The sequence below is a fragment of the Bubalus kerabau genome, chromosome 1 (genome assembly GCF_029407905.1).
Source record: "Bubalus kerabau isolate K-KA32 ecotype Philippines breed swamp buffalo chromosome 1, PCC_UOA_SB_1v2, whole genome shotgun sequence".
Taxonomy (NCBI): Eukaryota; Metazoa; Chordata; class Mammalia; order Artiodactyla; family Bovidae; genus Bubalus; species Bubalus kerabau.
In genome coordinates this window covers 50,728,147-50,754,830 of record NC_073624.1, presented here as the reverse complement: position 1 = coordinate 50,754,830, position 26,684 = coordinate 50,728,147, and the positions used below count along the sequence as shown (strand labels likewise).

The window sequence follows — 26,684 nt, the reverse complement described above, 5'->3', positions numbered from 1 at the left end:
ATGAAGAGGGGGTGGACCACTCAGATTTTGAAACTTCTTCAGTTCTTATGGGGTTTATAAATCTATCAGTGTCCTTAGCTGTCAAGACAAAGTGGGGAGCCGGCATCCTCATTCTTATTTACCATTAGCCCCAGGCCCCCCCTCCATCTAGCTTCTAAAGTGGACTTGAGAAAGCAATTCTTACATATAATTCGGTCCATGGACACAATGACATCCGGATTGACGGTTATGAGGTCTGCTTGCTGCCCTTGACCCAGAGGTAGGAAGTAGTGCTCCTCTCTATGAGGATTTATGAAGCTTGCTTTTTCTCTTGTTCAAAGTGAGGACTGAGGATGGATGGACAGAAGATAGTCCCCTTGGGTTAGACATTAGGGAGAACTTTCCAACTGAAACAAAAGCTGAACTCAAACACACTAACCCAGTTTAGGATAGGCAGTGAGAGGAAATAAACCAAAGGGCAATTTTACTACCTTTCAGCTAGAAAAACAATCAGATTACTCTTACATTTATATAACTAAGTAACTGCCATAAAATCATATGTGTCAGATGTTTTCTATAAAGAACCTGCTGCTTGAAGTTCAGCAAAAGTTATTTCTCTGACTCATTTTCTAGGCAAGCTACTGGTAATTTGTACAAAACCTTAAAGTGAGAAAGAGAAGAGAGAGAGAGAGTGAAGAGAAGGCTTCAACATGTAAGATGCTTATCCAAAGTGGATTTGGTCTGGAAAGGCCTATAAAACCTTCCACATGACCGGCACAGTGCAGGGATAAATGAAACTCTCAAATCCTACCAAGTATGCCCTCATTCAACCTGGATCCTTGGAGTGGCCTCCAAAGTGTCCACAGCTCAAGACTCAAAGGGTTGCTGGCCACACCCATACCCGTGTCCCCTGAGAACCTAATTTATACCCTGAGGAGTAAAATGTAGCCTGCTCAAATATCTTAGGCTTCAAAGTGTTTCTTCTAGTGTGGTTGGGGAAATAGTACAACTACAGTTCATAGAACAAGGGGTAAAATTCTAAGTAAACACTGAGAGAAGGAAAGCTCTCTCTGGGTGGGGCTACAGTCAAAGTTAGGATGGGAAGGGTCTTAAAAGTTGGGAAGGAAACAAGACAGAAAACTGTGGAAACTAGAATCCTCTCCTTACAGCTAAATTTTTAAGGGGGAAAGGGGAGCTTTAAAAATGTTCTTGGAAATATCATTTCCAATGAAGCTTTCTGCTCCTGCCATTTTGGTGTCACTTCTCTGAGGTGTAAACAAAGGAATTTCTGAGAAAGAGGATGAACTTGCACTTCAGAGCGGTACTTCTCATCCTTCTTTTGTTCCAAACTTTTACCATTTTTATTGCCAAATCATTTTAGTCTCTTTCCAAACGGGATGAGTTGGGAGAGAAAGTGAGAAAGATGCAAGAATAGAAACAAGATTCCAGCTGCAAAAAAAACTTGCACAGTTAAAGCTAACTGCCACTAAAAAGTCCAAGAAAATAAACACCTCTCTTAAGGCGGGAATCAGAGAATTCAGTTCCTGGCTGGTTGCCAAGTAATGGCACCTTTCTGCAACAGTTTCCTCATCTGGAAAGTGTGAATAACACTTTGTGTTTTTCCTATCTAAAAGGATCATTGTGAGATGTAATGAGGTGAGGTATGGAAAATATTAATATAAGGCAGACTCAAGAGGTTACTGAATAAGAAAAATAGTCATAGTCTTAGTTTTTAGCAGATATCCATAATTCCTCATATTCTTGAATCCTGGATAGTTCTCCAGGATCTAGTTTCATTTGCGGTTGGGATTAGTTCACCCCTAATTCCTCACTGAAGGATGGAGACCTGTCTGCCCTAGGTGGGGTTACCATTTCCTCGTGCCCTAGCTTACGGTGTTTCAAGTAAGCCTGGGGACTTTGCCCTTGCCGTTATCTCCTCCCTGCTGCCAAAGGGCTGAGGCTTTTTGTTCACAGCCAGGCTGTCACCTTCTCAGCCATTTCGCTTACTATCCCGTAGACAGCAGCGCCCTCCGCAGTATTTCTAACCCATCATTCATCATTCAGGGCACTATTACCTTAGTAAATCACCCTATGTACTCATGTTTCTTCTAATGCATTGCCTACTACTTCCATGGGAGCAAAGAGTTCGTTTTGCTCATCCCAGAATCCAGAACGATGCCTGTTGAATGGCCTCACTATTTCCTCCGGCTGAGCCCGGGAAACAACCTTTCATTACCACCAGTTCCAAAAGGCAAACGACTTCCTACTGAGGAGGAAAGTCAGGAGCAGCGACACGCGGAGGGATAGGGGATATGTCAGCAACCTCGTTCTTTCCCTCTGACCCGGCTCTCTCCAGAGAAGGCACAGTTACCCTTTACTTATCCTTTCCACCAGGCGCAGTCAAGGTCCCCAAGGCAAGGCCACCTCTGACCTGCCAAAGGGGTTGGTGCTGCGGTGGGCGGTAGTTGATTTTGGTTTGGGTCAGAGGCGCCCAGAGGGCGGGGTGGGCGTATGGCTGGGTTGCAGGCGAGAAGGGCAAGGGGGCGCCGCTCGGAGGGCCCCTGCGCCAGCGCGTACCAGGGGCGCGTTCAGCCCACCCACTCGCGTGCCCACAGCTGCATTATTCCCTAAAAGGACCTGAACTGGACGGGTGGCCCCGCCCCGTCGCCCCGCGCCCCCGGCCCCGCCCCCTTTTTGGAGGGCCGATGAGGTAATGCGGCTCTGCTATTGGTCGGAGTCGGCGGGCCCCGCGCGCTCGAGAGGGGGTGCCCGGGGGGACCCGCGCTATATCACTCGGCCGCGGGGCTGCGGCGCAGAGCGGGCAGCGGACGGGCGCTCGGACAGCTTCTCCTCCTTCTGCTCTCTCCAGCTCCTGCTCCTCCGCCCGGAGAGACTGCCCACCCGCCCAGTCCTGCGCCAGCGCCGAGGCAGCTCCGTCGCACCCCATCCCGTCCCGCCGGGCACTCGGAGGGCGGCGCGCTCCAAGCCAAAGTTGCCCCCCACAGGCGGGCGGGCGAGCGCAGGCTGCAGCGACCCGGCCCGTGGCGCGCAAGGCAACTTTGGAGACTCGAGCAGCAGCACCAGCAACGGCAGCGGCGATGACTCCCTGGCTCGGGCTCGTCGTGCTCCTGGGCAGCTGGAGCCTGGGGGACTGGGGCGCTGAGGCGTGCACATGCTCGCCTAGCCACCCCCAGGACGCATTCTGCAACTCAGACATCGGTAAGCGCTCCCGGTGTCCCTGCGGAGACCCCGCGGTGACCGTTCACTCGCGCGCTGCAGCCGGGACTCTGGCGCTGCTACGGGTGGCCTCGCCAACGTCCGCTCCTTTCCATTGCCTGGGCTTGGGGGGAGGTCGTGGAGGTAGATACTGAGGTATGCTTCAGCATGACCGAGGTGGGTAGACGTAGAGAAACCCACCGAGGCCGAGTGAACTCTTTGCAGCCATGCTCTTTTAGGGCGTGAGGTCCTTACTGGTCTTTTTGACATCTGGAAAATTCCCCTTTTCACTATCACCGGAGAACTCTCTGGGGGAGAAAGGTGGGGAGAGCATTTCTAAAACTTGCAATGCCAACTAAAGTGCTGGGATGATGAAGAGTTAAAAAAAAATTAAAAAGAAAGTTGGCAGCCATGTGCAGGGGAAAGTTGCAGGAGAAACTTGTAGTTTTCTGAGTTTTTCACCATCTCCCCACGATGCTCATTCTTTTCACTGAGACCCAACTCAGACTCACACTCCCTAGGCCAAGTGTGAACTGAGCTTCTTGGACTGCCAAGTTTGGGTGGATTTAAGGGGGAAAATGAGAAGGAATCTGTGGGGTTGACCCTCCCCGAAGGAACTGTATTTGAGAGTGTTGATAGCAAGCAGGAGGTGGCGTGTGTGAGGGATCACTTATCACATAGCTGTGAGAATTCACAGGAAGGCTTTTTTTTTTTTTTCCTTGAATGTGTGTGGGGTGAGGGAGACAGGGCAGTGGAAAACAGATTTGTCACCAAAAGAACAAAGATGCCAAGGGTCACATCATGGTGACTATTCCAAATTGGACTGAGTGTCTTGATTAGAGACAAGGGCCTTGAGAGTCCTGGGAGAACTTGTTTCAGAGTGTTCGGGACACTGGTGCTTGGATGGCCAGAGGGGGAGTAGCAGCTGGAAAACATCTCTCCTCTCCTTTCCAGCTCATAAAGCATGCAAGTCTAGTGGCCCTTGCTCTGTGTGTGTGCAAATGCAGGCTGGGGGTGGGGTATAACACAGTCTAGTCACCCTCTGCCTGTGTCGATTCAGAGGTGAAGAATGGAGCGTGTGTGTTTTCAGCACAGTCATAAAGAGGAAAAGAAATTTTCCACTGGGTCCTGGGTGAGGGCCTCCACAAGTGTACTGCAGGGGAGGAGGGGGAGGAGGCAGGAACCTGGCAGGGGAGGGAGCTGAGGCTGGGAGGGGTGGCTGCTGGTGGGCCTGGCAAGCCTAGGAGATGTGAGGGAGGTGGCTGTGGTGACTGGGTCAGTCTGGCTGGCAGGCAGGAGTATTTGTGTGACCTAGGGTCACCCCATTAGTGGTTTCCTGGGGTCCTTGCTGTGCCCCTTTCCTTCTCCTGGGGGAACCTGACTGGCCCCTGGGTTTGTGGATTGCTGGGAAGGATTCTTCGGGGCTGCCGGAGGCCTGCAAGGTTTTCGTCTCCCTTGACTGCCCCCACCCAAATTCTACTTGGCCTGTTCCCCCTCACCCTGTGGGTGTCATTCCCACCTAAGTGATGCTGGCAGCTGCTGCTGGTGGTGGCGGCTCTGGTCCTCTCAGTGAAGAGCACGTACTTGGGTCCAGGCGTCAGGTGGAGTCAGGGCGTCGTCCTCTGCCTGACAGTGGTTCGGGCATGTTCACCTGGATTTCTGATGTGTGTGGAGAGGGAGACCTCATGCCTTCCCTTGCTCTTGGCTTTTAGGTTTCTACCCTGGAAGTTCGCCAGGGGACAGTGGAAACAGGAGCAAGGAGACCACTTCCCATGGTGGCCCTGCCTGACCACTGCTTAGGTTTCCTGCTATGTGTCTGGGACTGATACAGAAAGTTTCTTGTAATTTCGCTGGATTTTAGTAAGAAATCTTCCCACGACCCCCTCCTCAATTGACTGCCCAGAGAAAAGCGAAGTTACCAGGAAATACCAAAAGGCAAGAACATTGTGGTAGCAAAAATGAAAAAGAAACAAAAAGACCTCGGCACTGCTGGCCCTGATCCAAAGCTGTGCTGCCTTGGTTGGTGCACTGCACTAGTGGCAGGGATGAGATAATGCTTTTTCTGGGAGGTGTAGATGCGAGCTGCTGGCTTGTTGACCTCCACTGCCTACAGCACCCTGCCGGCGTCCAGTAGGTGGCTCCCAGTACTCCTAGCTCACAGCTCCTCTTCTGGTTCCCAGTCTGGACTGATGCCTGCCTGTTCTCTCCCTGAAGGAAATGTGTAGATGCTCCCATTCCCCTTGACCCCTATGACTCTACCAGTCAATACTGTAGTCCTTAAAATATGCTCACGCCAGCCCACTAGCTTCCTCTTCCAGAACCTTCCTGGCTCTTTTCATGGCTGGGTGCCACATTGCTGGGCAAAGCCCCTCTCTAAGGAATCCCCCCACGGCCTTCCATTTCCTTCCTCCTCATCCACAAGTGTCTCTTCTTGCCTTCCCCGCCCCCCCACCAAGCCCTGGGAATTGGTGCTGCCTTCTGGATGACGAGGAGTTAAAAGGTCAACTATGGCAACTCCAGGCCCTACACCCCAGTGAAGTGTTTAGAAGAATAAACTACATCCCGGCTTATAAGACATACTATGGCGGAGAGAAAAGGACTTGGAAGCATCCACGATGTCCGTGGCCCCCTCCCCACCAGTCACCACCCCTGAAACTCTTGACAAAACCTTGACTCTGGAGGAGGGGAGAGGGGAGGACTAGGAATGAGGAGGCAGCCTTGGCCTGCTTTCTGCTCCACAGCTCTGTCCAGCTCAGGAAGGGGTGGGCAGTGGGGTATGTGCACTGGTGCCCGCATGCGAGTGTGTGGTTTCTACAGGGATGGGAGCAGTAGGGAGAGAACTTGACTTCAGAATGCCAACCCCTCCTTTGCAAAGAAGAATGGGGCTGCGCAATGGGGTGCTGGGGGCCTGCTCCTTGAGCCCGTGGGGAATTCGAGAGGGAGGCTCAGCTGGGGGCCCACTGCCAACTCCGGAGGACGGTCTCTGGACGTCTCCAGATTGTTTTGACAGGGACCAGTGCCAGCAAATTCTTTCGGTATCAGATCTGAGGTTGTGGTTTTAGCGAAGAAGCCATTTTTAAGGAAGCCCGATCAATCCTCTCTCACTTACAAACACAAAATTACACTTTACACTGGGCTTGGTGACTTAAGGAAAATAAAAAGGATCCAACTTCGGAAAGGAACCAATCACTTGGGGAGTGGACCCAGCCTGTGGACATCTTAGCAAGTCAGAAAAAAGGAGAGCTGCTTATATTAGGGAGGAGGGGACATCTCTCAGACTTTCACTGGGTGCAGGCTCTTTGTGTCTTTTATCCACTCAGTATCCTTAAGAGTGGGTATTACACCTATTTTTCCTCAGATGGAAGATAAATTGTGGGTTTGAGATAAATTGTGCTTGCTCAAGCTCACTCAGCTACTATATGGTAAAGGTAAAGCCATTCTGAATTATGCCATTCTTCCAAAACTTTTCAACTTCCATTTATCCTTGCTATTGTAAGGCAGACAACCCTTCCCAGGATCAGGATGGAATGGACAGTTAACATTTGAAGAATGCCTTACTTATAGATTTGGGGAGTTTTCCTTAGAAATATGAAGACAGCTGAAATGGCCACAGGTTATAATTAAACATCATCATAGGAGAGTAAGAACTAATGACTGTCATCCTCATTATATCAGGATAGCAATAGAGAAAAATAAAGAAAAAATTCTAATGTTCTTTGGCTGTTAGAACTAGAAGAGACCCTCAAAATAACCAAGTCAAAGTTAAAAAACAAACAACAAAAAAAGACTCGGTTTGTCTCACTGAAGCTTGGCCTCAAATACTCTTACCCTTCTGAGGTTGGGCTGACGAGTGAGGGCTTCCCAGGGTGATGTGCCCTGTCTATGCAGCCTGCCAGTATAATGGGAGGAAAACCAGAGAGAGTTAGGAGGCTGGGTCCCGGGCTGGCTGGAGAAGGTGTCCCTCCCACAGTTCTGTGCCCTTTCACAATCCCTCGATAGATAAGACTAGAAAAGTGGCCACAGAAGTGGCTTGGGTGGAGGGACTTTTGTTTGTTTTGCAGGAACAGCAGGAACCATTCAGCTCCACTGCTGAATGGCACATTCCAACAGGTTCACTAATTAAAAACAAAAACAACAACACAATTCTCCATTTCATTAACTTTTATCATTCTGGTCACTATGGACAAGGAGGGCCCTTCTTCTAGCCTTTGTCATAATCAACTCCTGGGTGGCCTGGAGGGGCAGTGTGGGGCGGCAGAAAGGCCATGGCATGGGCACGGCAGGGCAGGGCAGGGCTTAAATCCTTCCTGCGGGACTTGTTGGCTGTATGCACTTAAGCATGCTATGGGCCATTGTTAAGATTTAGTTTCCTCACTTATAAAAGGGGAATAATAATCTGTACATCCTTGGCCTTTTAGTTTTTATCCACATTTCTAAAATTACAAGAGTAGTTGCATACATTCTATTATGTCCATGTGTATATGTATCTGTGTGTTCAACTGTATCCATCCATCTATCCATCAACCATCATCCATCCATGTCTATCCATCTATCTAAAGTCAGATAAGGGGAAAGTCCTTTTTGATCAGTTTCTCTAATTCTAGTCCCTTCCCTATGCATTTACATACATAATACTCATTACAGTAGCCCTTCCCCTTGGAAATATGAATGGCAAATACTATAAACAGTGGAATACCAATACAGCATTCAACTTCTTTTCAATGAGCAACATGTTAGAGGTTGTTCTCAGTTCATATGCACACATATATACTTCATTTTCTTTAATGTGCAGAATTCCATTGGGTTATAAATTATAAAAAATAATTATGGAATGATTACTGTGCACCAAATACCATTCTAAGTAATTAACATGCATCAACTCAGTTTAACTTAATTCTCTCAAAAGTTCTATGAGGCAGGTGTGCTACTGCTGTCTCCAATTTACAGATGAGGAAAGTGAGGCTTAGAAAAATTATAAAACTTGTTCAAGATTGTTACAGAGCCCATATTTAAACCCTTACAGCCTAGGTCTAAAAAATAGTCAACTACTATCTATATATTACCGTATATGCAATATTATATGATACATATTATTATATACTATTTTATTACTCTAATAATATAGTAGCCTTATGCCAGGACCAGTGCCAAGTTGCTTCAGTCATATCCGACTCTTTGTGACCTTGTGGATTGTAGCCCACCAGGCTCCTCTGTCCATGGGATTCTCCAGGCAAGAATACTGAAGAGGGTTGCCAAGCCCTCTTCCAGGGGATCTTCCTCACCCAGGGATGGAACCTGAGTCTTATAGGTATAGGTATAGGTATAGATTTATTTATCCATTCCTGTATTAGATATTTTAGGTTTCTAACAGCTTTTCATGGTTACAAAGAGCACTGTGACAAGTATTCATTGTACCATCCTCTTGTTCATATGCATGGATATTTCCCTATGGCAAATACACAATTTGGAATTCTCAGACATAATGTATGTGCACTTTACATTTGAACAGTTCCTGACAATTCACCCTCCAGAGTGGCTGTGGGAAACCGCTGTTTTCATATATGCAACATGCAGAGATGGAGAGACCATTAGCCCTGTTTTGGAGACATTTCTACACTTCTCTCAAACGGAAAACAATTTATGACTTTTATTGACTTACTGAGTTTTTTTTTCCTTTTTTGCTCATTCTTTCATCCTTTTGAAAGAGGGAAAAATTAAGGCTACTTAGACCAAGTTGATAGGAGCATTTTTTGTAGGGAGAATGGAGCTATGTACCACTGGTGCTACGGGCCAAATGGCCTTTGACTTGTTGCCATTTTAGATTAATTCAACTGCAGATGGTTTTATTTTTTGCTTTAATAAGAAGCAATGGGCCTTTCAGTACATTAAGATGCTTGACTCCAGCATTTGGCATGAACCCAGGTTCATGTTTTAAAGACTTGTGTTTTAAAGACAGGGTCTTATTGCTGACCCAAAGATGTCCCCTTTTTGGCTGGGTGTGGCCAGGCTCATGGTGGCAGAAGGAGGATTCAGCCCTGTGTCTCCCTTCTCATTGAATTTGGATGGTGCTCGGATGTGGGATGGCCATAGGAGGGACATGGACAGTGAAGAGGGGACAGAGTGGGTCCTGGCCAAGAAAGATTAGGCTAGAGTCTCACTTTGATCGCAACTAGAATGGCTGGTTTAAGAGAATTTCAACTGTTCTGATTGAAACCTTTCAGGATTCTTGGGATAAAGTGTCATAAAATGGCTTCAACAATAGCCAGCCTGGCCTCTTCCTACCTTGTCAACATCACTGGCTTTTCCAGGTGCTGCTGTTACCATTATCTCCCTGGGAACGTTCTCTCTCTGTCCGTTGTCCTCGCCTTGATTTTGAGTGCCCCTTGTTAATGTCTCATTCTCTGGATCTCATTTGGTGCCTTTTCCCTGCCCACTTCTTGGGATTATTGCAGGATCATCAAACCTTGCCCAAATTTTAAATGTGTCAAAAAACATCATCTTTAGGAAAAAAACAACTCTTTGGAGCTGCTTGGGAAATTCCCAGAAGGGCTCATTCTTGGGCAGACCTAAGGGCTGTATACTATCCAGAGAGACACATCTAACCCTCCAAAGAGGGGAGTCACCAGCCACTGCATTACTTATTAAGTCCAATCCCACCTTATGAACATGGTACTCCATTACCAACCCAAAGAAAAAAACTCCTTTTTTGCGTTATCAGTCACCCTATTAGCTGGAGACTGCCCATCCCAGCTACCTGGTGAGTGATCTGAAGCCAGAGGGGTGAAATCACCCACCTGAGATCACACCATGAAGAAACAGATGAACTGGAAGCTACATTTGCTTCAGTTCAGTTCAGTCACTCAGTCATGTCCGACTCTTTGCGACCCCATGGACTGCAGCACACCAGACCTCCCTGTCCATCACCAACTCCCAGAGCTTGCTCAAACTCATAGAGTTGGTGATGCCATGAAACCATCTCATCCCCTGTCATCCCCTTCTCCTCCTGCCTTCAGTCTTTCCCACCATTAGGGTATTTTTGCAATGAGTCAGTTCTTCACATCAGGTGACCAAAGTATTGGAGCTTCAGCATCAGTCCTTCCAATAAATATTCAGGACTTATTAACTTTAGGATGGACTTGTTGAATCTCCTTGCAGTCCAAGAGACTCTCAAGAGTCTTCTCCAACACCACAGTTTAAAAGCATCAGTTCTTCAGTGCTCAGCTTTCTGTATAGTCCAACTCTCACATCCATACATGACCACTGGAAAAACCATAGCTTTGACTAGATGGACCTTTGTTGGCAAAGTAATGTCTCTGCTTTTTAATATGCTGTCTAGGTTGGTCATAGCTTTTCCTCCAAGAGCAAGTGTCTTTTAATTTCATGGCTGCAGTCACCATCTGCAGTGATTTTGGAGCCCCAGAAAAGAAAGTCAGTCTTGTCTTTTGTTTCTGTTCTTTCCCCATCTATTTGCCATGAAGTGATGGGACCTGATGCCATGATCTTAGTTTTTTGAATGTTGAGTTTTAAGCCAACTTTTTCACTCTCCTCTTTCACTTTCATCTCAAGAAGCTCTTCAGTTCCTCTTCACTTTCTTCCATAAGGATGGTGTCATCTTCATATCTGAGGTTATTGATATTTCTCCCAGCAACCTTGATTCCAGCTTGTGCTTCATCCAGTCCAGCATTTCACATGATGTACTCTGCATATAAGTTAAATAAGCAGGGTGACAATATACAGCCTTGACGTACTCCTTTCCCAATCTGGAACCAGTCCATTGTTCCATGTCGAGTTATAATGGTTGCTTCTTGACCTGCATACAGATTTCGCAGGAGGCAGGTAAAGTGGTCTGGAATTCCCATCTCTTGAAGAATTTTCCACAGTTTGTTGTGATCCACACACTCAAAGGCTTTGGCATAGTCAATATGCCAGAGGTAGATGTTTTTCTGAACTCTATTTCTTTTTTGATGATCCAACAGATGTTGGCAATATGATTCCTCTGCCTTTTCTAAATCCAGCTTGAACATCTGGAAGTTCTTGGTTCACTTACTGTTGAAGCCTGGCTTGAAGAATTTTGAGCATTACTTTGCTAGTATGTGAGATAAGTACAGTTGTGCAGTAGTTGGAACATTCTTTGGCATTGCTTTTCTTTGGGATTAGAATGAAAACTGACCTTTTCCAGTCCTGTGGCCACTGCTGAGTTTTCCAAATTTGCTGGCATATTGAGTCCAGCACTTTAACAGCATCATCCTTTAGGACTTGAAATAGCTCAGCTGGACTTCTATCACTTCCACTAGCTTTGTTCGTAGTGATGCTTCCTAAGGCCCGCTTGATTTGGGACTCTAGGATGTCTGGCTCTAGGTGAGTGATCACACCATCATGGTTATCTGGGTTATGAAGATTTTTTTTGTATAGTTCTTCCGTGGATTCTTGCCACCTTTTCTTAATATCTTCTGCTTCTGTTAGGTCCATACTGTTTCTGTCCTTTATTGTGCCCATCTTTGCATGAAATGTTCCCTTGGTTATCTCTAGTCTTTCCCATTCTATTGTTTTCTTTTGTTTCTTTGCATTGATCACTGAGGAAGGCTTTCTTATCTCTCCTTGTTATTCTTTGGAACTCTGCATTCAGTTGGGTATGTCTTTCCTTTCTTCCTTTGCCTTTAGTTTCTCTTCTTTTCTCAGCTATTTGTAAGGCCTCCTCAGAACCATTTTGCCTTTTTCCATTTCTTTTTGGGGCATGGTTTTGATCACTGCTTCCTGTACAACATCACAAACCTCTGACATTTGCTGAGTCACTATCAAAATCCGTGTTCCAAATTGGCATAGTCTAATGGCAAGGACTTTTTGGATTTGAGAAGATGCTACTCCTGTTGTAATTTCCCCCACATTGTTTTCTTTGATTCCCTACTTTGGGTGTCTCCTCTGTATGCTTCTCTTTGATCTTCTTCCACAGCCAGCCTCTGCAGCCCCTGCTTCCCCCCACCCAACCCCCAGTTTTATTACACCATAGTTCTAACAAAACCAAGTCTTGCACCCTATTTCTAATTCCTAACTCAGTACTCTTTCCACTTAATCAGCGGTTCCCTGCCTTTTCAACACCATGGACTGTTTTTATTAATTTTCCTTCAAAGGATTTCATGTTTGGAAAGAATTATCCATCACAACGTCACGTCTTGGGTGTTGATTGTTTTTCCATCACAAAGTCTAGTTAAATGGTATCTGTTACTGCTGACACTAGCCAGTCATTATTCTGATATAATCAGATAATACAATTAATTGCTGCCCAAAGCAAAGAAACCTGGTATTTGCTTAAGCCTGGGGAGCACTCTCATGGGCTATTGGATGACGGTAAGGTATGATTTGGGCTGTTTCACAGAAGTGCAAAAGGAGCTCATGGACCCTTGCAGAACACTGTAGTTCACCCTCTGGGAATGGTTTTTCTTTCACACCAGTTTTCCATCTCTCCTCCTGTGGACTGGTCCACACGGCTCCCACCCTTGCCATTTTCTAGGTTCCCCCAGTACTGGGAACAGGGCTGCAGAGGCAGTGGGTAACTGACGTGTCCTGGTTGAGTTGCCTAGCCTTTCAGAGAAGGTGACATGGGTTCCTCTTCTTTGTCTGTTTTCCTGTGTTAATCTCTTATGGGCTGGAGCAGATGAGTACTGACTCTGGCTAAAGGAACTCACTAAATAGCATTTGACAGAAGGTCACAACGTGTCTATCCCAGCTGTAGTGGAACTAAGAGGCTTTTTTACTTGGTTGCTAAAAAACTAGTGTTCAGGGGAGGGGTATAGGGGCCAGGACAACTTTTCCTGATTCCTGTAGAAGCCATCTGTGGCTGGGATGGGTTGGATGCCAGAGAAGTGCTGCCCAACACCCACTTCTAATTTATGTTCACGTAAAGCCTATCACTTAACACTGGCATTCACAATGCAGAGAGTAGAGACCTTAAGTATTCCCAGGTCTGTGGCCACCTGCTTTTTGTAGCGGTAGGGAAGGGAAGGAAATCTGAAAGATTTGGCTTCAGAGAGCTCAAGGGAAAGCTTAGCAGGTAGAAAAATAGAGTCCTTGGATGACAGAGGAGGGGAAATCCAGAGCAGACTAGAGTCATTTCAGAATCAGACCTAAAATATTGCCTGACAATTATCCCTCCTCCTCTGCCTCAAAGAGATCCCTCAAAGAGGAATCTCTTTGATCCATCTCAGAATGAGGGCGCTGGGCACCAGGTAGCCCAGTTGCCTGTAGAGAAGCACTGTTCATTCAGAAATCTCAGGCTCCTGCTATCCCCAGAGTAGGGCAGGGGGAAGGTGAGCCTTGCAACCTGGGGCACACTTCGTGAGGATGTGGTTTCGTGACATGAGGGTTCACGCTGTTTGGTTAAGGTGCTTGCAGGTCATGAATCAGGATGGACCTCCTTTGACTTATACTTGATCATCATGAATAGACTCACAGTCTTTGAAATTTGGAAACACAGTACCTCTTGTGAGCTCTTCTGCTCACCTAGTGTGGGTTAGTTCTCTGGTCTCAGTTTCCTCATCTGCAAAATAGGGGGAATAATAGTATGTACCACACTGGGTTGGTGATTAAGTGAAAAAATTCCGGGAAAATGTTTACTACAGAATCTGCCACATACCAAAAGCTCAACAGATGCCAGCTTTTAGTAGTAGTGTTGTTATATTAGCTTCCCAGGTGTCACAGTGGTAAAGACCCCCCTGCCAATGCAGGAGATGCAAAAGGCTTGGGTTTTATCCCTGGGTTGGGAAGATCCCCTGGAGAAGAAAATGGCAAGCCACTCCAATATTTTTGAGGGGATAATCCCATGAACAGAGGAGCCTGGTGGGCTGCAGTTGGAATAAGCAACTGAGTATGCACCCACATGCATGTTGTTGTATGGCAGAGTTGGTATTCTCACTTTATTTTTGGTGAGGAAAATGGGGCTCAGAGAGGAGATGGGCTGTTTTCCAGGGTCACATACAGAGAGCTGCATTTCAAAATCATGATTTGGTGCCCCTTCCCACCTAAGTCTAATGATTTTCCACTGTGTTACATTGCCTTCTACAGCATAGAAAAATAAAGTTACCACTCTATATTTTCATGACTCTCCACATTTTAGAGTCTTAAGGCTACCTGATCTTATTTGATAATCACAACATCCCCCTTCAGAAAGCAGGACAGTGAGGGGTCATTGTTCTCACCAAACAGTGAGAAGGCTGGACAGTGAGAACTGGTATGGTTCAGGAACTCAGCCACACAGCTGATACGTGGAATCGGGATTGGAAACAATGTCTTTCAAGGCCAAGTCCTACACTCTTTTCAAGGTTCAGATGGCTCACATCCCTTTTCAGGCTGCTCCCACATGTTTGCCTCTGGTAGTCGCAGGTGGTAGATGCTGGGGTAGTCAATGGGAGGGCCTGGGAAATGGTGATACTGGACTTGGATATCAAGTCCATTGCCCTGTCCCCATCTATCCCATTCACCCTGTCTACCCCAGGGCTGGGAGGTGTGCAGTGTCCAGGAGTGAGCACTGGCTGCAATTCAGGACACCTGGGGTTGAGTTCTAGGTCTCCTCTGGATCCTAGGATCACCTGGGTGATGTCAACCCTCCTGGACTTCAGGCTGTTGTCTGTGAAATAGCAGGATTGGCTCTATGTGGCATAAGTACACTTTCTCCCTACATGTACTTATGGTAACTGTTATTTTTCTGAATGTGCGTACTATGTGTCAAGTATTTCTGGCTCTAAGTTCCTTTGGAAGGGGCGCTCCATTCTAGCTGAATAATTGAACACCTAAATCCATCAACAGCACCTTTTAGGAGGTAATTTCTTTACAAATATGCTCTATTAAGACAAGAGCCAGGATCTCTGTGGTTATGAAAGTAGATGAGAGCTTGGACTCAACAAAGCCGCTAATGATTTGATGTATTTTATCAGATGACATATTTGACCACCAGACTTCCTGTTGAAGCAGAGCTGATGTGCCAAACAAGATAGCAAACTTGCAGAACTAGTTGATGGCTAGAATTAAAAATCAAGGTCACTTCAGTGTCTGTCATTGATCACTGGAGGGCTTGGTTAAAATGCTTTTGAACCCCATTAATACCACTACTGAAAGCTGACAGGGAGAAGGTGAGACTGAGACGGTGCTCATGGGAACAAGGCCTTCCTGATCCATGGTCTCTCTAAGCAGCCCCTTGCTCCAGAATTTGATTCATGGCTTGCCTTAAACATCTGTATCTGAGAAAACTAATAAAACTCCCCTCATAGAAGACTGGCTTAGATTAACAAGTGTGTCACCTGAGAATACTTTCGTTTAAATGAATGAGGAAGGAGTTTGGAAGACCCAGATCAAACTTGTGCCCTATTGGGTAACTGCAACTCCCTTCTCCAACAACAGGACAGGGACCCCCAGACGTCTCACAACCATGGCTTCCTGGTACAAATGTCCAGCAGAAAGAATGGCTTCCTGGTACAAATGTCCAGCAGAAAGACTGAGATATGTGAGAGAACCCCAATATCCAACATGTTCTCTGGGATGCAATTCTGAGGAAATGGCTGCAGGTGTGGCTTCCACTTCCTTCTTGATGGATTGTCTCTTGGCCTGGGTTTCCTCAGCTCTCATCTGCATCAGATCACAAACCCAAATGCCCACAGAGGCTAGTCAATGGAAGCTGGATGTTTGCATATTAAACATATTGGATTATTATTCACATCTACCAAAAGATAAACATGTGTCTCCCTAGTCTCTTGTTTTCCCACTTTGGAGGAATGAGTGGGTACTAAAATCATTTCTTTATTGCAATACAAACACCAAAATAGTGGGAAAATATGATAAAACTAGTGATTTATCTTTGGCTTGGGAGTGGGGAAGTGATAGAAAATCATGCTGACCATGGACAACTGAATAGTTCACATCCCTTTGGAAGGGGATAGCTGCTATCAGCTCCAATCTATCAGAGTATGATGAGTCCAGTGCTGTCAGATTTCCAGTCTCTGAAGATAACCTAGAAATCCAAGATTTTAATGTGAAATCTTATTTTTAAATGCCAGCACAATTAAAAAGAAACACACACACACACATACACATGTGTGAGCCAAACAAAACATCCCTGGGCTAGTTTCAGCCCTATGGATCACCAGCTTTGTGACCTTTGTGATCCAGATAATTTCCTGCATCTCCTTTGGGTTGTAGGATCTCTGAATGAATAAAACTAACTGCTTTCTCAGGCAAAATGATATACCTATCCTCTGTGTCTGCAGAGAATACTGTTCATATGCTTGTTATCACACTTCTTGCACTTTCTGATGTGGTTAAGAACACAGGTCTTACGGCCTGGCTCAAACCTTAGCTCCATTAACTGATAGCTCTACAGTCCTGGACAAGTCAGTTCTCTCAGACTCCTTTTTCTTATCTGTAAAATGAAAGATGCCGTAAAGGACTCTTAACCTGCTAAGGTGGTGGGAGAATGCATTTAGGTGATGGGCATCACCGGCTTGGCCCACTGCCTGGCGTGTAGTGAGAGGACTGGATGCATGTCAGCCATTATCTTATTCCCATTTGGTTTCTCCTCCTGGACAGTGAGCCCGCTCAGGACAGGGAGTCACACCCTACTCTCCACTGCCCAGGGCATAGTAGGCACGTGATAAGAGGGTCTTGAATGAATGAAGACATTGGAGGAAGAGCCTTCTAGCCTTTCCAGGCAATGGTACACTTAGCTTGTGTGTGTGTGTGTATGTGTGTGTGTGTGTGTGAAAGAGAGAGAGAAAAAGGAAAATCAGGTTCGACATGTTGGGTATGACCAGCTCAATGAAAAAAAAAAAGGCTGTTCTAAGCTGCGGGGATAGGAGATAGAATGCTAACTACTGGTGGTTGTCTTGGGGAAATACAGCCAAGCTATTGCCCATTCTTTTCCAAACAGAAGAGACGAGATGGCATGGAACCCAGAATTCATATGTTGAACCTTGGGTGCTTAACATCATGGGCACTTTGGCAGCTTGACAGATTTTATTTATTCAGGGCCCCTTTAAGCCAGAGAAGATTCCTAGAGGCTCTTAAAATTTAATGCCCCACCTGGATAGTTAACATCTGTGTTTTATTTTGTTTAAAAAAGTTAACCCCAAATAGTTCAAATTCCTTTGGTATCCTTGCGAGAAGAGTTTCTTACTGGGCGACCCACAAGCAGAGGCAGAAAGACTAAGGCTAGACCAGCACCTTCTGGGAGAAATAATACTGCAAGCCGCAAACACAGGCCATGTACGTAATTTTAAGTTTTCTTGTAGCCACACTTGAAAAAAAAGAAAAAACACCCACGACATTAATTTTAATACTGTTCTTAATCCAATATTCCAAAATTTATCTTTCCAATATGTCATCAATGTAAAACATTATCAATGGGGTTTGAATTTTTAAAATTTTTGAAACCCAGTATGTATTTTACACTCAGTACATCTCACTTTAAACTAGTCCCATTTCAAGTGCTTAGTAGCAACCATGGCCACTTCAATTATAGGACAGCACAAGTCAAGACAGTATTTGTGAATGGGAACCATCTTTTTTCTCTCCTAGTTATTTTATGAGCTATGCACGGAGATGTGGGAAAACTGGAGGTGCATTGGGGTTACTGACTAAGCTTTGCTACAGGTGACTTTTCCGGCCACTGGTCCCTGTGTTGTGATACTGTGGAAGCCACGTGACTCCTGCTCTCACTTGACAAATGGGGAACTGAGATCCAGAAATGTGGAGGAGTTTGGCCTAATATATAAAAGCTGGAAATAGGATACTACTACTACTATCTGACAGCAACAAACATTTATTCCAAGAACTTTTCATGCATTATTTCCAAAAACTCTCATCACCACCCAATGAGAAAGCAGTCTTATTTATATTTTGCAGATCTCAGTTTAGAGGAAATTTAAAGTGGCTAATATGTATTCACAGCTGTTCTAAGAATTTTATATGTGTATTATAGTAATTCTACTATTTAATATAAACTTTCATATTAGGAATTATTATCACCATCATTCCATTTAACAGATGGGAAAACTGAGGCTGAGAGAAGCTAAGTAACTGACCTAAAAGGCAGCTCATATACAGTGGAGTCAAGATTTGAGCCCAAGCTGCCTGATTCCAGAGTCTGAGCTTTTAATCACAACTTATGCCCAAGGTCACCCAGCCATACACAAAGGCACAGCTGGTATTCGAGTTGGGATGTCTGTTTCCTGTTCATGGTCTTTCTTTACCATCCCACTCTACTGCCTGCATCGCAGCCCTCTTGATTCCTAGCGCTTTCTGCCTTGCTGTGTTGCCAGTAAGGATCAGAACAGGAAGGCTCTCAACTCCTACAGTGGTTGAAGGGTCCAGGAAAAACAGGCACATCTCCTCTGGTTTGGCTGATCCCAGGCTGCTCCAGCCTATGAAGGCCAACTGCTTGGCCCAGTGGAGGAGGGTGTGAAGAACACTTGTCTTTTCTGCCTTCCCAGTTGGGCGAGGTCAGTGTACCAGGTTGGAAAGAGGTATGCGCCTAATTGCATGGGGGCCGGGAGGCTGGGAGGATTAACACTCTCTAAATAGACATCAGGAAACTAAGAATAGCTTTGCTGCCTGGAAATTGATGGGTATTCCTGACCACAGGCTATCCCATTTAGTAGGTGCTCAATAAATGCGATGCGGTGAACTACAGAAATAAACAAATACTGAAAATGGGTCATTGGGAGAGCCCTAAGCCAGTGACTCTATTCTCTGTATAAAAAGGAATTTATACTGAGGTTATTTGAGTCTTCCTTCAGGCTGGAGACCTCTGTTACCTTTATTTGTCTACTTTTTTAGTCTCAAGGCCAGTGTCTTTATTTTTGGCCAGAAGAACAGCAGGCAGTTAGAATGCCAGGGAAAGACAAGTGGAGTTATTTTCTGGCTTGTTGCCTGCTGTCCCACCAGGCTGGAAAGCTGGCTATTACTTCCTTTTGTCTTATCATCAAGATTTCATGTTCCCTAGAGCACTTTGCAGATGCCAGTCCCCCTGGAGCCTGAAGGTGGGAACCTCCAAGTTTGCCATCAGGCCTGGATCCGTCTTCTAACACAGAACTCCTGGGTCCTTACCGAGGGTTACTTCATTGTCTGGTTCCAAAGAATTGAGGTTGCCTTCCTGGCAGAAACTCCTAGCACTACCACCTCTTGTAGTTTATCAGGTGAGCTGTGAGAATAGGGGCAGGGAGGATTTCCTTGTACTGTGGGAAAGCCTAAAGCAGTGTTTCCCAGGGCATGATTCTCCGAATACCAGTTGTAAGAAATGCTGTTTCAGCCAACACATTTAGGAAAGCTATTTCCTGTATTATCCTTTGGAGATGCCCAATGACCATCAGCAGAGTAAAGGCTCTGACAAGTCCTGCTGCATGGTAGCCTGTTTAGCTCTGTTGAACCCAGTGTTTCCTAAACGTATCTAATCCAGGAATTAATTTTTCCCAAGAAGGACCTACATCATTGCTGAGGGAAGTTGCTCACCTGGACTTGCTGAACAGAAATGGCTGCGTCAGTGTTAGTGGCACCTTATAGGGGCTGCAAGACAAAAGAGGAAAGGAGGAGAGACCCTCAAGGCCAAACACGGCCAGATTCAAGTTTCTGTTCTCTGCCCCTGACTTGTTTTACAACCTTAGTTGGCCTGGTCCTAGGCACACATCAGATTTGTAAACCCTAGTATCTTGCATACACCCTTAGGGGCTTGATGGAAGGAAAATGTGGCCACGTGAAGCATTTATGACTTGAAGGTCTGGGCCACAAGTACTGTGGAGAGAAGGTCATGAGCAGCCAGGGAGACATACCTGTGTCCCCACCCCTGGTCCCCATGTGGTCTTAGCCTGAGCTGTCACCTCTCTGATCTGCAGTTCTCTTAGATGGGGGTTGTACCATTTTACAGACAGCAGCCTCTCTGAGAGTCTGGTTAAAGCTACACATTTCTAGAGGTTCAGAAGAGACCTTCTCTAAGGCCATCTATATAAACAATCCTCCACCCACCCAATTCAGAGCACTTGTCTAGAGAATCCCTGAGTTGGTGATGCTGTGTTAAGACAAAACAACAAAAATAACAGCCTAACAATGTGAAATTGTCTGAAAGTTAGTGGCTTTTCATATTCAGTGGTTGCCTGTAATGTTTTGGTAAATGACTGGATTGGATATTTTGCCTTAGTCCACACAGGATTGGAGATGATCAACTAGGGATTCCATTTCATAGTTTGTGGCTCTGGGCAAAACAAGGATAGACACTCCCAGCCTTTGCAGCGGGTCCAGTACCTTTATGCTGCTGTGCTGTGCTGAGTTGCTCAGTCATGTCCAACTCTTTGAGACCCCACGGACTGTAGTGAGCCAGGATCCTCTATCCATGGGATTCTCCAGGCAAGAATACTGGAGTGGGTTGCCGTGCCCTCCTCCAGGGGATTTTCCCAACCCAGAGATCAAACCCAGGTCTCCCACATTGCAGGCAGATTTTTTACCATCTGAGCCACCACAGAAGTCCCCAGTATGTTCATATTGGTACCAAGTAAGTCTTGACTAGCCAAGGTCCTGGGGGCCAGTATGGGGTGTAGAAAAAGGGGGCCAGTGCCCCTGAAGGATAGGGCCCTAGACCTGGCTCTGCTCACTCTGGCTGTGTGATTCCAGGTAACTCATTTCCCCTTTGGGCACCCTTGATACAGTTAATGAGAGGTCTTGGACCCTAAGCATTGACCATTCTGACCCCAGCTTTCAAGGTATTTAAAAGGGCGAGGGGAAGCAAAGAGCAGTGTGGGGCTGGCAGAGGCAAAAGGCTGGGTGTTTGCTCTCCCTGCCCCCAGAGTTAGGCCCCCAGCCCCTGCATCGATAGCTCCCATCAGAAAGCCCACAGTGACTGTGGCCAGACTAAGGAAAAGCCTGAGGATGACTCAGCTTTTACCTTGGCCTGGGGAAGGGGACAGTGCTGGTGAACGGGACAGTGCTGGTGAACAGCAAAAGGTAGGACTCTGAGGCGGGGAGGAATGTGGGCTGGGGAGGGATTCCCTGTCCTGGGGCTCTGAGGTCACTGGCCAGGCAGGCGGTGGATTCCCAGCCAGAGGGGTCATGTGGCCCCTGTCACTCCTCCTTACCCCCTCCTTCATAATTTCCTATTTCCTGTCTCCTTCTCCTCTGACACGGTTATAAATAACTCCAAGGCTGCCCTGTGGGCTTAAACATAGGTGAGGAAAGTGGAGGGCATGAAGGTGGAGCTGCATCTGCACTTGGCCAGGGGTGACAGGGTTTCAGGTTGCTCAGGGGAATTTGGTTTCCTTATTTTTTCCACTAAGGAGTGAGGTAGTAAAAGAGGAAATAATCTGTTAGCTTGAAGAGGCTTGGCCTCCCTTGGGCCAGTGCTGGGTTATGCCTGCGAGGAGCTGCTGCTCTGATGACTGCAGACCCCCGGGGCCACGGGGCTGAGAGGCTTAGAGAGAAGGCATCTCAGGATACTAAGAGGGCCCGGCACCATGTCGGGAGGACCAGTGGTGTCCTTCTGAAGCCCTATCTGGTTCCACATGGGAAGATGAACAGGCAAGAGGCTGTGTGTCACTTTTCTTCTTCAGCTGCCATTCATTGAGACCACTAGGCCTGGGCCTCAGTCACCATCATCTCCCAGTCTGGCTGCCTCTGCCCAGCTTTAAAGGACTGTGTGTAAGTCCACAAATACATTCACTATGGATGCACTCACTCCTCGAACAAAGATTTATTGAGCATCTACTATGTTCCAGGCACTGGACAAGGTACTGAGGCCACTGAGAAGAACTGGCCATAGCCCCTCTGTCAAGGCCACAGCTCAGCCTGTCCCTCTTTTGGCTGTGGCTCCTTTCCCCACACTTGCAACTTGGACAGATGAATACTTAAGGGAAGCACATGAAAGGGCCCCCTTTCCCACCTTATCTTTTGTTTCCCAAGGTTCAGAAAACAGAAAAGGGGGGATCTGAAGTGGCCAGTGTAATAACTTCCTTATAACCCATTCGCTGCCTGACTCCTTTCTCCCCATGGGCCCACGGAAGCTCTTACAATCATGATGTGATGGTTTCTTGTGGTACCCATCCTACTTCAAGGGCTTCCTTGGAAACTCATTTTTCTTCTGGAGCCCAAGAGCATTGGGACCTCTTTCTGTGTGGTGTGTGGCTTGCGCTGCCAGCACCTAGACAGGATATCTTTGATTCACATGAAGGTGCACGACAGGAGTCATTCCTGACTCAGCAAGTGAGGGGAGTCAAATCCCTTGCCGTGTCAGGTCCTCTCTGAGACTGGCTCTGTGCCTAAGACCATCCTCATTCCTTCTGGACATGACTATAGGTCATTCCCAGTATTCTTTCTTTTTCCACTGTGGTGTGTGTGGGTGGTCCTTGCTCTGCCTTCTAACCATTCTGCTGCAGCTCCTGGTACCACCTCAAGACCTGGAAAAGCTACACCTAGGGACAAGGCCTGGAATCAGGAACCAATAAGCATCCAACTCATTGGTATATTTTTTTAAAATCTCATTTAATTTTAGGATGAGGGGCAGTCTTCAGAGTCAGTCTGAGATCTTTCCTGATTCACGTTTCATTGGAACATCTTGATTCTGCAACATGCTTACAGTGATGGGCACAGACTCTGGAGAACCCAGTCCTGGCATCACCAGGACCTGGTAACTTCCAGATGCCAGGAAGCACTGGTAAGAGGTGGGGAGGGCTTGGGAGTCTGGGATATATTCTGGGGTAGAGGATCACAGAAGCTCACTCACATCTATTTGTGATCCAAGTCTACAGATGTTGGTTCTTGGAAGGAGGAAAGAAGATTTACTGGACAAGAAGTACTGTGTGAATGATAAAGAAGCTCGGCAGGTTTTGCCAGACATTGCTAATTAATTCTCTCGCTGCTTATTTTATAGATGATAAAAGTTAGGGAGAGACGTGTTAATTGGCTTCAAGGCCCCTGAGCCAAACATGACCACTCTGAGAAATCCAGGTGACTTCACGCTTTTCCATCTCTCAGCCCAGCACTAGAGATTTCTGGACATGAAGAATCCTTCCATAGGTCTGACTGGAGACACAGTGGAGGGTGTTAGAAAGAGCTGGAGCTTAAGTTAAACAGACTTGAAGTTGAATCTCAGCTCTGTCTTTTATTTATGACTTTGTGAATGGAGGAAGGATGGCTGGAGATTTCTGCTCTAGTTTTAGGGCTGGTTCTGGGATCAGAGAATTAAAAATGTCAGCTCAAATGGAAAAACAGAGGCCCAGAGAGGGGAGAGGGCCTTCCCCAGGGTCACACAGCTGGTGGGGAGCAGGAGAGGCAGCTCCCAGGGGCTGCATTCCTGGGCCAGCTAGTTATCACTGCCCTGTCACCCTGCGCCCTCTAGGTGAGAGACACTTTGGAAAGGCTGAGGGACCTCTGTGGGGCGCCCCGACACTCATGGCCCCACGCTGCCACTTTTGATCACTCTGAGAGAAGCGGGAACCGTCCCCTCCATCCTTTCCCCACTGCCAACAACTAGTTTGTTTCCTGTGCTGATGCCTTTGGGGATTTCCAGATAATGTCCCCGGTCTGCCCAGAGCCATGCAGAGAATCCTGGCACTTGCATTCCCATCCTCATGGAGTTTGGTCTGTAACCTTCACGGACTGCTGATGGGAAGAGAGACTGGTGTGGCCTCTTTGGAGGATAGGCTGGCACAAAGAACCATGAGCCTCAAAGCTGTGCAGACACTTTAACCAGCAATCTCACTTCTAGAAATCTAGTCCAAAAAAGTACTTAAGCAACGGAGTCCATGGCTGCTTTGTTTATAATTACACACACACAAAGGGTTAATCTAAATGTCTGTCACAAAGAGATTGCTTTCATTGTGCTGTATCCATACAGTGGTCTACCAGGTAGCCATATAGTAACTTGAGGTAGTCTCTGTTTAATGATGTGGAGAGATTCCCATCATAATTCCCATGATGTGGAGAGATTCCCCTAAGAGATTTACTTTTGAGTAAAAGAAACCAGTTTGTTTAAAAAAATGATATGAATATTTATATAAATGCTTAGAGGAAAGTTTTAATGTCTATATACCAAAACATCAGCAGTAGTTATCTCTGCTTTGTGAGACTTTAGGTGATTTTAATTTTGACTGTTATATTCTCAAAAATGAAATTTCACAATGGTGACACATTATTTTCATAATCAGATAACAGAACAATGGTGGGAAGGTAAGGACTCAGCAGAGCCCCTGGATCTGGGTGTATAGCATGGTTGTGGGAAGGCAGCAGTGACCCCCTGCTTTCCCGGCACTCACCTTCGGCTCCTGGTTAAGGTGGGGTGAACTCCTGTGTCTTGTGGTGGGTTCCCTGGGAACTCCTGTTGCCCATCTCTCCTGCTCCTGAGGACCTGAGCTGGGCTGCCTCTGTCTCTGACGGAACTGCAGTGGGTGGGACCTGCTGGCACTTGCCACAGGGGATATAGGAGGGGGTGTTCTTGTTAGGGGCTGTGGGGAGGGTGGGTTTCCTCTGCTTCTCTTCTAAATAGATAAGACAGATTTGTACCTGGGGGTTGCCAAAAAGAGTAACCTCTGAGAAACCAGGATGCAGTGGGCCCTCCCTGTCCCAGCCCAGAAGTGGCCAGGGTGCTGTGGATTGGCACAGGGCCCGCCAGGCATCCCTCCAAGCCTGGCTGGCCCTGGGACTCGGTGAGCCAACACTGGTGGGAATCGCAACTGGAGGGAAGGAAAAGCGTTGCCAAGAGGAGCTTGGGCCCTGAATCCTGGGCTGTGGACACAGCACTGTGACTGGCTGAGGTCGAAAGAGATTTGATGGCCTCTCACGGGGGTGGGGAGGAAACTGCTCTCAGAGTGAAAAGACCTGAGTGGACTCCTTGGTCACCCGTGCTGCCTTAGGCAGGTCAGTTGACCTCAGAGCCCCCATCTTCAAACCTATGGAACGGGGTGTGCCTACAATCCCTGTCATGTGGTGACTGTAGAGTAAGTGATGGAGTGGTATCTTAGGAAGGCAGTACCTAGAAAGATGAAAAGTCAGATATAGAAAGTCAGAGAGCCCTTAAATTCCTCTGAAATGCAGTGCCATCTCTCAATAACTGAGCCAGGCCTTCCTTTAGCACTGGGACAGATCATCATTTCTTCATTGGGCAACCCCAGGGGCAGCAGCTCAGTTGTTTTTGGAGAGGAGGAAAGGGGGGGGCGCAGCCTAAGACAATCACGTGTCATACAGGGACTGAGACAGCAGCACCCTGGCTGAAGCTCACTTGGGAACCAGAGGCAGGAGAACCTGGCGAGACCTTTTAAAACTGAGGGAAAATACATATCACTGTAAAATACACGTAGGTTGGGCTTCCTAGGTGACACCAGTGGTAAAGAACCCACTTGTCAACTTAGGAGACACAAGAGACGGGGGTTTGACCCCCGGGTTGGGAAGATCCCCTGGAGGAGGGCACAGCAACCCACCCCAGTATTCTTGCCTGGAGAATCCCAAGGATAGAGGAGCCTGGCAGGCTTCAGTCCACGGGGCCACAGAGAGTCAGACGCAACTGAAGCATCTTGGCACGTCATGTATGCATAATAGGTTTATGCCAAACAAAATCACCAAGTTCAGATTGGTTAGAGGTGTGTGTGTGTATGGTACAAATTTCCTGTACACATATAGAAGGAAGTTACTTTTATTAGTTAAACAGATTATTATTATGAGTTTCTTCATAAGAAACTTTCTGGTCTGTTTCCTCTCCTTTTAACATTATTCTTTTGCTTTCAACACTGAGCAGGGAGACGGGGAAGGCAGTTTGCATTCACTCTGACCCAAAGCGACGCTGCCTACCTGTGCAGCATACTAAAATTGCCCACTGCAAGTAGAGAGCTTTCATAAACAGACAAGGGCAGGCAGGGGCAGGAAGGAACCTTGTTTGGGGTGGTGGCCTTAACCACTGACTTTGTGACATAAACAGCTAGGCTTCTCCTGGCCCTGCCTGTCCTGAGATGTTTACTCAAACCTTGTAAAAGCTTTGAAATAGCAGGCCTCCCCAATGAGGCAGAAGAGGGATGGGACTCAGGAAGTTCAGGATGTCCTTCCAACTTGATTACTGGCTGGCTTAGGTAAGACAGGGGCTATGGGAGAGGGGATGGGAGGACGTAGGACCTGAGAAACTGTGCCTGATGCTCCTAGTTATGCCGTGTGAGGCTTAGATGTCTGCAGAGTAGCTAGCTTATGAGTAGGAAAGATGTGCTGATTTGGACTGAATTAGCATCAAAATGATGTGTTTAAAAAGTGGTGAGAACTTCTAGATCCAGAGGAAATAATCAGGTAAGTATGCTAAGATGTGTATGTGTATGTGAATACATGTTTATATATGTGCATAAACATCTATATGTATATACATGTATGTATACACAAGCATGAACACACAAGGATGTTTATCACAGAATTGCTTATAGAAGCGCAGTATCTACACGACTGCAACAATACAGCTCTTCAAAGGAATGAGGCAGACCCAGATGGACTGATAT

At 46.7% G+C, this 26,684-nt stretch overlaps 2 protein-coding genes across 2 annotated transcripts in view; one reads left to right on the top strand and one right to left on the bottom strand.

The window, feature by feature from the left end:
• SYN3 (synapsin III) overlaps positions 1-26,684 on the bottom strand; it is a 492,105-nt gene that overhangs the window by 276,897 nt on the left and 188,524 nt on the right. The window lies entirely within an intron of this gene.
• The window catches only part of TIMP3 (TIMP metallopeptidase inhibitor 3), a 60,215-nt gene continuing 36,295 nt past the window's right edge, over positions 2,765-26,684 (top strand). Inside the window, exon 1 of the mRNA XM_055574740.1 lies at positions 2,765-3,198. Within this exon, the coding sequence (XP_055430715.1) occupies positions 3,078-3,198 (121 nt within the window). The 5' untranslated portion in view covers positions 2,765-3,077. The remainder of the gene's footprint in view (positions 3,199-26,684) is intronic.